The 9,641-nt window shown below is 43.6% G+C and overlaps 2 protein-coding genes across 3 annotated transcripts; both read right to left on the reverse strand.

Moving 5' to 3' along the window:
- Positions 1 to 53: 53 nt before the first annotated feature.
- On the reverse strand, positions 54 to 768 carry LOC120077977 (Disease resistance-responsive (dirigent-like protein) family protein). The gene has a single exon (XM_039032123.2). The coding sequence runs from the start codon at positions 766 to 768 to the stop codon at positions 220 to 222; it is 549 nt and encodes a 182-aa protein (XP_038888051.2). The 3' UTR covers positions 54 to 219.
- Positions 54 to 4,791, reverse strand: LOC120077976 (ATP-dependent zinc metalloprotease). 2 transcript variants are annotated; one of them, XM_090314190.1, is made up of 8 exons: positions 4,120 to 4,728; positions 3,578 to 3,637; positions 3,236 to 3,484; positions 3,010 to 3,086; positions 2,639 to 2,715; positions 2,199 to 2,331; positions 1,891 to 2,103; positions 54 to 1,066 (listed from the first exon to the last, which is right to left on the reverse strand). In XM_090314190.1, the coding sequence occupies exons 1-7, from the start codon at positions 4,574 to 4,576 to the stop codon at positions 1,948 to 1,950; spliced, it is 1,209 nt and encodes a 402-aa protein (XP_090170316.1). In that variant the 5' UTR covers positions 4,577 to 4,728; the 3' UTR covers positions 54 to 1,066; positions 1,891 to 1,947. The 2 variants fall into 2 exon arrangements, with proteins under 2 accessions (XP_090170316.1, XP_038888049.1); XM_039032121.2 differs by lacking the exon at positions 54 to 1,066 and adding an exon at positions 1,355 to 1,781 and having other exon boundaries at positions 4,120 to 4,791.
- Positions 4,792 to 9,641: the final 4,850 nt, after the last annotated feature.

The raw sequence follows: 9,641 nt of genomic DNA on the forward strand, positions 1-9,641 counted from the left end.
TAATTTCATGGTATAACTGAAAGCAGTTTTCAACAAGAAGCTAAAAAGATCAATGACATCTCAAGTCCATTAGTCTTTATTCCAACAATAATGTATATCTTACTCAGGTAGTTTTTACAACTGGAATGCTGAGGATGCTTCCTCAGTGGTACACAAAATTGTGCTTTATTACATATCATCAAAGAAAGAAGCATGTGGGATTACTTTGCATTATCATTATCATTTGGGGAATTGAAGTTGAAGCTTTAAATGATAAGATGTATCTGTAATAGATGTCTGCTTCTCTGTCTGAAGAAAAATAGCTATCCCTTGTGCAAAAGCAAAAGAACCTGTCCCCCCAACTACTGTCATTTCTTCTCTATTCTCATGCCCGATACGTTTGGCATGGACACCCAAGCTGCCCGAATATTCTGGTGTGTCAAAACTCAGATAGATGATATTGAACGATGAACGAGCAAATTGTTCGTTAGGAATGATGAAACCTTGCGCGTTTCCGACAATCTGGGAAGTGTTCTCAGGTCCCTTTGTGAGCGTTCGGCGGAAGACAAAAATCCCAGAATCTGGTTCTGTTACAGGCTTCATTTTGTTAGATCTGGCATTTTCTTTAGAATGTGGCCGTTGGATGTAGAGGGACAGGTCTGCCCATGGTGGCTTTCTGTCGTGCTTGGCCTGCTTTCTGTGGGATACCGGCGAGAGCAAGGCCAGGAGAATAACAGCTAAGAAGGCCAAGCAGATTGCAGCACAGAATATAATTCTATTCTTCATCATGCATTGAAAGACCAACTTCTTAAGAAAAAGCACATTGATGTATTTATAATGAAGTAGCCAATTGATACATATAGCTCGTTCACCCTGTTTAAAGTTTAGGTCAACTAATTCAATCTTAAGCTTTAGTACCTAATCCATTGCCCCCCATGTTATACATGGAGGGTCAGTATTTCAAGAAATTGCCTCTTGTAGAAGTCCATCGTCTAAAAGGATTTGGTGTTCCCTAGATAACAAATCCATCGACTTAGTCAATCCTGCTTATGCTGCAACATGAGGTTAAAACTTAGATGGGTCCCTCCTGCACAGAGAAAACCATGGAAATGCATTTATAGAAGCATTTGGACAATAGTTTAGATCCAGATGAGAACATGGGTTTCATCAGTTTGATGGAGCTTAATAATGGTCTAAGCCAATGCCTGAAAGAAAGTGGATGAAATATGCTGCTTTAAGATGGCCATCCCTACAAATAATTCGAGATGGCCTTTCATTCACAAGCAAGGAACTGTCCATTCTGAAACAAACAAGGCATACTGATCCGCATAGCAAAAGTGCAAATTGAAACACACAGCCAAGGCAAATCAGAGACTTGTAAACAGTAGAAATTATGTGTTTTATTCAAAATTATCAAAAGTTCAGGACATGGCATAGAGAACCGACGGGAAAGGTCAGTCTCATGAATTGTGTGTGTGCGAGCATTCGTGAGAGAGAGCAGGCAGGAACATCTAGGCAATTGTGTCCATTTGAAACTACTTGAGAAGTGTAGGTTCAGGCCAACCATCTCAAAACAAAAGGTTCAGCTGAGCCAAGTCTCATTCTTCTATTCTTTAATGCTGTACATCCCGCTTTCCAGTGTCAACTTTTTCCTAAGGTTCAAAACATGGGCACCAACACACACATATCCTCCAAAGAACTATCCTAATAGCAGGCAGCCGAAGTGGCCAAAGGAAAAGACTGGCCCTCGAATTGATATATCAGACCATTAATAAATGTATAAGACCGCTATCTTCTGCATCCTGATAAAGTCCAGATCAACTTTAATCAACTTAAAAGCAAGGAAAAGGAAGAAAAGAAAACTAAAACTGCAAGGAGTTTAAGAAGCTGACTATCTCACAAAGACGTTACCTGCAAGGAGTTTAAGAAGAGGAATGAAACAAATATGTAGGGTTGTATTTTCATGCTTCATCTATTTGTCGACAATGCATCCTCAATTCTCCTAATTACAACACTGAGACTGCTTCCACTTTCCAAAGCTTTGACAGCTGTTTGGTGTGCATGTTTGTGCCACTTCAGCAGATTGTAAGATTGTAGAACGGCCCATCTTGCTTGATTTGACATCTATAAAATGAAAACACCAGCAGAAGTCAGAGAAGTGGTAAATATACTTGTGTACATTGGAAGAATGTACCACTCAAGCGCATTAGAATGAGAACCTGTGCAACAGATAATGGGGGTTGCAAAAGAATGCAAATACTTCTAAACAAATTTTCATCATTCTCTCCACCCTCTGCTTCACCGTAAACAAGAGCTTCAGCTGCAATACCTGCAAAAAGGACCATGCAGTACCTGACCACAGTCATGACCCAGGGCATCGCCAAGTTAGTTATCATATACAGAGTTTCAGGCATAAAATCGAGTCCAGTCACATGATCACTAAAATCAGAAAACATTGCTAAGAATTGTCCTATGTCTTTCATTATTTCGTAGATCGCAACCTTTTGAAGCCTTAAAAGGCTCAGCAGCTGAATGCAATCAATATATATCTTGCTACTTTAGCTCTTTTTTGGATTTCTAGTACAGTACTATAACAGGAAGAATAATAGAAAAATAGAGTGGATCCTTTTCAAAAGAGGCAACCTTTTATCATGATCACCTGTCAAAGGAAGTACCATCCAAACGTCCTTCAGCAAGGCTGCTTGCCATTTTTTCATCCCAAAACTGCGTACCTGCCTATTAAATTCAGAATAAAAAGACTCATCAATACAGAATCAAAGATTTCAAATTTAGCCATCCAAGTCCACCACTACTCTCTAACCTATTGCTTATCCATTCTATCACAGCGACAACTTCATATGATGTATCATTGAGTTTATCTTATTGAGTTAATTTTATTATACTTGTTTCGTTTAGTTACAAAGCCACCTGCTTGATGCATAACCCACAAGGGTACCTCATATTGAAATCATTGTCAATTACCATCATTTCAAGACCTTAGTTTAAAATGCATATGAAAGGATTGTTTACCTGTCCTTGTATCCCCATTTGCATAGCAACAATTGGATCCAAAATCACTCCACGAATCGGGCAGCCCATGAGGTAAGCTGTAATAGAGTATAGGAACTTTTATCAACATTCAGCAGCTGTGCTCACATAATTGCATGAACTACCATTCCAAGTAAATAGCCCGCCCGTGAATAATTGGTAGATATTACCACAGGGTTTGACAAGCTCCAATATTAGTAGAGCATACCAGTCAGTAGATGTCCAGCTTCATGTACAAGGATTCGACGCCTATATGGTGGCCAATAGCTTGAGATTTGTGCTAGACAAGTACCACCAAGAAGGATAGAATCCAAAAATGCTAGCCCCAGCAGTGCCAAAAGGTTTGGCCTAATATCTATGTCCTGCGAGAGCAGAAATGATGTTCCACCAAGAAAAGCAATCAAAGCGTAACGAGAGCTGCCTGAAACACCCCATTTCTTTGGAGACAACTTGGACACTGGAATAACACAAGAAGCCAGGAAGAGAAAAGTAAGTGGTAAGTGGAATATGAATAATAAATCTATCTGAAAGCCGAGATTTATCAAATCACCTTCTAATCCAGTTGTAGACTCCAACACAGATGGGGTGACATCTCGTCGACCCTCCAAAACTGCAGGCATGGTTGGTTCATCAGTATGAGCTATGCTCCAATAAGAAGTATAGAACTGGTGGATAAAGGAACATCAATAAATTTGACATCCCTCGTTGTTGATAATTTTTAGACGTTGACAAATTATATTAGGCCATAACTTCACAAAAATTTAGAGCCTCAAGGAAACTCGACATACACAAATCATCAGGTAAAATGGGCACTAAAAATCAACAATAAATTAAAGCCCCTGCAATACGACATGTAGATATAAAAGAGATTGGTGGAAGCCGAAAGGGAAAGTTGTTTCATGCTGCTAGCAATCTTCACCAGCACCATCTTCACGAACTTCAAAGTTGACAGATGGGAACTAATTTCTAAACGTAAACTAGAATTTCCCAATTTGATATCATCAACAACAAAAACAACAACAACAAAAAGGCTAAAAACCTTCAACACTAATGAAATAAATTCACATGGTGGAGACTACGAAAGGGGTGTACCAATATTCCTGAATTTTCCAAAATTGGGCAAAAATCCTCTATCCCTGAGAAACCCATAAGCATCGGCAACAAGCTTCATATCATCCGCATTCAAACAAGTGTCTAGTACCTCCCAGTCCCTCTCCCAGCCAGACAACCGCGGATTCGCAAGAGCAGACGGAGCTGAACCAGCAGGTGCGGAATCATTAATGGGTTCGATTGCGCTGTCTCTGTCAAAGGATTCGAGAAACCTAAGAGCTTCAGCGAGATCCTTGCGCTTCACTGCCTCTTCATAATCTTGCCATTCGCTAAGAGCTCTAGACAGAGGAAGGAGACGCTGATGGCGTTCTAAATAGAAATGTTTATTGATACCATTAGGGTTTTTTTGCTGAAAATTGAAGGGAATTGGGTAATGGAGCTGCTGGAACTGGAGAAGAGAAGATGAAATTAGGAGTTTGGGAGGACTAAGGACAGCCATGAGAAGGAATACGCGCAGAATTGATTGGGCAGTGCAAGGGAACTTTTGGAATCGGCAATTTACGTGGATCCACACCCAACTCCAAGTAAAATAGAAGCTTTTTACGGAAAGGACTCAATTAGATAACAAACAAATGGTGAAAGCAAAGCCATGGAATTGGTAACTGGGGATTCTGAGCAGCCAAGCTGAAATGTTCATCATATTACTTAGCTTACAAGACGACCTGGATTAATTTGATTTTGAACCATGTATAGTAAATGTATAGTAGTGGTGTGCACTGTGTCACAATCGCTCTTTCGGAAGCTTCTCTTAGCGATTGTGCGGCACTTGTTCCCGCTCACGAACAAGCCAGCCAACTCGATTACGGACTGTCGATGGCACACCGAGTGCCTCTTGCAACCTCCACCCCCGTTTTAGGGAAAACGGTTTTAGAAAACGGGTTTGGAGAAAAGGTTTTCGTAAGAAGATTTGTGAGTGTGAATAAAGAAAGAAAGATTGTAGTAGACTAGAAAGCAATAAGCAACAACAACGGCTTTATAGAGTACTACTCCGGGTATGAGGAAATGATGGTTAGTCTTATCCCCATATAGTGCATTCTGAACAAAAAGCCAACTGGCGCCCTTGCATATGCAAAAGGGCGAGTGGTCACTTACAATGAAAATGTAAAGAAAGCAAGCTAACTAAACTAATACAATACAGGACATGAAAATATGCTAGAAGGGGGTTGGATTGGGCATGCGGCCATGGGCAACAGGCCCTGGACAAGCATGACCGTTACATTCTCCCCCACTTAATTGGTTGACGTCCCCGTCAACCGACCTTGTTCAAAACCTGCGATGGCCGGAGCCGCATTCTTCAAGTCTTCGGCCCGCTCCCAACTGATCTCTTCATCGGGGAGATCCTTCCATTTCACCAAGAACTCTGTCAGTTCTCGTCTGGGTCTTCCACTGCGGCGCGTACGTTTACCCAAGATTTGTGCAACTTCTTTCTCAGCAAAACTCTTCATCGTGACTGATGGGCGCCTTAGCATGTTCCGCTGTCCATCCTCGGGTTCGGGATGATAGGGCTTCAGGAGGTTCACACCGATGACCGAATGAATCTTCATCCATGAGGGTAACTGAACCCTATATGAGGTTCTCCCGACCTTCTCAATTACCTCCACTGGACCTTCGTATTTCCTTACTAGCCGTTGGTCTCTCTGGCCTCGGAACTGAAACTGTCCCGGTCGTAGCTTGATCAGGACCTTGTCCCCAGCTTGAAACTCAAGGGCCCTCTGCTTCTTACCAGCCCATTTCTTCACTCTCCTTGATGCTCTTTCTAGGTAGGCGCGAGCTATCTCAGGGGTTTTGCTCCACTCTTTAGTGAAGTTATGTGTCTGAGGACTTTTGCCTGCATAAGGGTGGTCCACCAAGTGTGGCCTGAGTGGCTGTCTGTCGCACACTTCGAGGGCCGCCTTTCCGACCGCGGAACTCTGCTGGATATCGAAGCTAAGCTGAGTCATACCTAACAACTCGTCTGACTGTTTTCGACGCCCAGCCAATTCGGGCGGGGCCATCTGATATACCTTCCTGGCAGGCGGCTTTGCCCCTGGCAACAACTCGACCTCATGGTCAATCCCCCTTCGTGGGGGTAGGGACTTGGGCAAGCTTCTCGGCCTGACGTCTCGATACTCTTCCAAGACAAATAGGTCGTCTTGGGGGATCTCCTCCTCAGTGGACTCAACCGATTCTACTGGGATGGTCATGAACGTGGGTTCGTCGTGGGCCGGGCCCCTCTTCAATTGGAGGGCTGAGATCATTCTCACTCCATTTGGCCGCTTGATACTTGCTTGGACTACGGTCGGTGTAGATCCGGTAATGACTAAGCATTTGGCGAGGGGCACTGGTATGACTTTATGTTCAAGTAGGAATTCCATCCCCAGTACCACATCAAAATCATCCATCTTGACAATCACGAAGTCGACGAGGCCCTTCCAGTCTCCTAACTTTACCGGAGTTCTCTTCGCTATCCCCGAAATCGGTAGGGCTGCGGAATTCACAGCTTTCATCTTTCCTGCATCTCTTTCCCAATTCAAGTTCAGGCGGCGAGCTTCCGTTTCCGCCATGAAGTTATGGGTAGCCCCAGAGTCAACCATAGTGGTTTTGGCCGATCTTTGGTTGACCCAAGCGTCCACATACATGAGACCTTTCTCTAGTGGCTCCGTCGCCTTTCCCATATTCTTCTGGAGTGCAGACAGAAATTTCAATGCCCCCATCCTGGGATTCTCAATTTCTGCCGCTGGCTCGGTTACCGTCTCCTCTAGTTCGGCCTCGTTTCCGGAGGTAGAGGCTAATGTGGCTTGAAAAGCACTAAACGCGGTTTGATTTGGACATTCACGCGCCCTGTGTGGCCCTCTACATATGAAACAAGACAGGGGGCGATTGTAATTGTTATGCTGTTGTGGCGGCCCCCGCCAGTTGTTTCCTGATCTCGGTTGGGATGATTTACGGTCCCCCCCCGTGTTCTTGTCTCCTCCCCCAGGCCTGGGAGGGCTGGAACGGCTGTTTCTGTTTTCCTCATTTGAGGAAGTTGATTGCTTCCTCACATCTTGTGAGTCAGTGCTAAGGTCGTATAGTCGTTCAGCTGCCGCATAGGCAGAGGGGAGATTCTGTACTCTCTGTTCATATAGCTTTGCTTTTGCCCACGGTTTCAGCCCCTCCACAAAGCAAAAGACCTTGTCTTTTTCGGACATATCTCGTATGTCCAACATGAGTCCTGCAAACTGTTTTACGTAGTCCCTGATGTTACTTGTTTGCTTTAGCTCTCTGAGTTTTCGTCGAGCCAAGATCTCAACATTTTCAGGGAAGAACTGCGAACGAAGTTCTTGTTTCAATCTATCCCAAGTATCAATAGTGCAACGTCCTTCCTGTATGTCTGTAAATCGTGATCTCCACCACAGTTTTGCATCTTCAATTAGATGCATCGTTGCTATTGTGACTTTCGACTCTTCAGTCACTGTGTTCGTCGCCTTGAAGTATTGCTCAAGGTCGAAGATAAAATTTTCCAGGGCTTTCGCTTCTCGCACCCCACAGAAGGGTTTTGGTTCTGGGATTTTTATTCGGCTTACTGCCACTGCGCCCCCAGGTGGGGCTTGGTTCCCTACCGCTCGGATGGTGAGATTCACCCTCGCACTCACATCCGCTATCTCGGCTCTGACGACATCCAGGGCCGATCGAAAGTCTTCAGATAGGTCGGTTACCATCTGAAGTATTGCTTTTTGGGAGCTGTCCAGCTCTTCGACACGCTCCTCTATGTGGGCAACAGAACCCGAGGAGCTATCGCCTCGTTCAAAGTTGCCGGACCGTACTGTTTTGGTCTCGAGGGTCTCTACCCTCATCATCAATTCTCTGACGGGTAATCCGTCTAGGCGGCCAACCACCGCATCAATTCCATCGGCTTTCTCGGCAACTTCTTGTAGCCGAGTCTCAAGGAAACGAACATTATCTGGGACCTCTCTCAGGTAGAGCATTTGTTCTTCTATCTCTACCAATCTGTCCACATGGGACTTGTTCAAGTTCTTCGTCGCCGACATGATCACTGATCTTCCCTCTATAAGCCAACCTGGCTCTGATACCAACTGTCACAATCGCTCTTTCGGAAGCTTCTCTTAGCGATTGTGCGGCACTTGTTCCCGCTCACGAACAAGCCAGCCAACTCGATTACGGACTGCCGATGGCACACCGAGTGCCTCTTGCAACCTCCACCCCCGTTTTAGGGAAAACGGTTTTAGAAAACGGGTTTGGAGAAAAGGTTTTCGTAAGAAGATTTGTGAGTGTGAATAAAGAAAGAAAGATTGTAGTAGACTAGAAAGCAATAAGCAACAACAACGGCTTTATAGAGTACTACTCCGGGTATGAGGAAATGATGGTTAGTCTTATCCCCATATAGTGCATTCTGAACAAAAAGCCAACTGGCGCCCTTGCATATGCAAAAGGGCGAGTGGTCACTTACAATGAAAATGTAAAGAAAGCAAGCTAACTAAACTAATACAATACAGGACATGAAAATATGCTAGAAGGGGGTTGGATTGGGCATGCGGCCATGGGCAACAGGCCCTGGACAAGCATGACCGTTACACACTGCAGTCGTTCAAAATGAATAATTGCTGCTTCTGTTTATTTTGTTGATAACCCTGATTTCTGAACTGGTTGCATATATATCAGTTTGTACCTGTTATGGGGTAGAATGAGGGCTTGCCACACGTCTCAATCACTAGAGGACACAGTGTCTCAACCTTAGCTTTAGTAGGTTACTGCCTGACAATGCCTCCAAGGATACTGACCCAACGAGGGTGACCCAACATCACGCCGGAAGGTCGACCGATCTATCCAGAAGTAACTCATGCACTTTCAGACAAGAGGCACCAACACCGTAGAGGTATGCAACCTAATCTAAAATAGATGCAATTTAAAATGTATATATGATTGGATAATTTAAAGAATACATAAAAATAAAAGTAGTTCGAGTGCATCTAAGTATAGTTCTCTCTTTACATTCATCCAAACAGATTTTATGAGAAGTATAGGAAAGAATTGACTCGAGAACAAGAGAAATCAGTTTCGAATTTGTAGGCGATACACTATGTTATCTTTGTAGATACCATCTGATTTCTTCTTCACCGTTGCATCTTTCCCATGATCACTTTTTGTTAAAAAAATAATAATAATAATAATAATAATAAATGTTATGCCTCAGTTTGTTAGACAAAATTCAACTTTCTTTAGGCAGTCCAAAGAGATTATTAGGGGTACAGGTGATGTGTGGTGTAAAAGATGGCTACTTTTTGTTGGGTGTTTGTGGTGGGGCTTAATTAGCTCGGGAGCATAAATTAATGATCCGCCACGTTTTCTTTGTAGAAGAAAAAGAGCATTAACAAAGGCCACAACTTTCCATTTGACTTGCATTGGTCGTTGCCTTCCCTCTTTAACCATCTACTTCAGTTTTCTTCTGTGTCGACAGAATCTTCTCAGGTTTATTCCAAACGCATCTTTTCTCGGTCTATGGGAGTTGTGGGGAGATGAGGTAA

This window comes from Benincasa hispida, chromosome 5, assembly GCF_027475165.1.
Source record: "Benincasa hispida cultivar pf3 chromosome 5, pf3_genome.v1.1, whole genome shotgun sequence".
Lineage (NCBI taxonomy): Eukaryota > Viridiplantae > Streptophyta > Magnoliopsida > Cucurbitales > Cucurbitaceae > Benincasa > Benincasa hispida.

Bases quoted from the DNA above. Each gene is read 5' to 3' on its own strand.
- LOC120077976 (XM_090314190.1), bottom strand. From the start codon at position 4,576: ATGGCTGTCCTTAGTCCTCCCAAACTCCTAATTTCATCTTCTCTTCTC. The intron at 2,716-3,009 runs GTAAACAATCCT...TGAATTTAATAG, and splicing joins AAATGGGGATACAAGGACAG to GCAGGTACGCAGTTTTGGGA. The intron at 2,332-2,638 runs GTGATCATGATA...GACTGTGGTCAG, and splicing joins GATGGTACTTCCTTTGACAG to GTACTGCATGGTCCTTTTTG.
- LOC120077977 (XM_039032123.2), bottom strand. From the start codon at position 768: ATGATGAAGAATAGAATTATATTCTGTGCTGCAATCTGCTTGGCCTTC.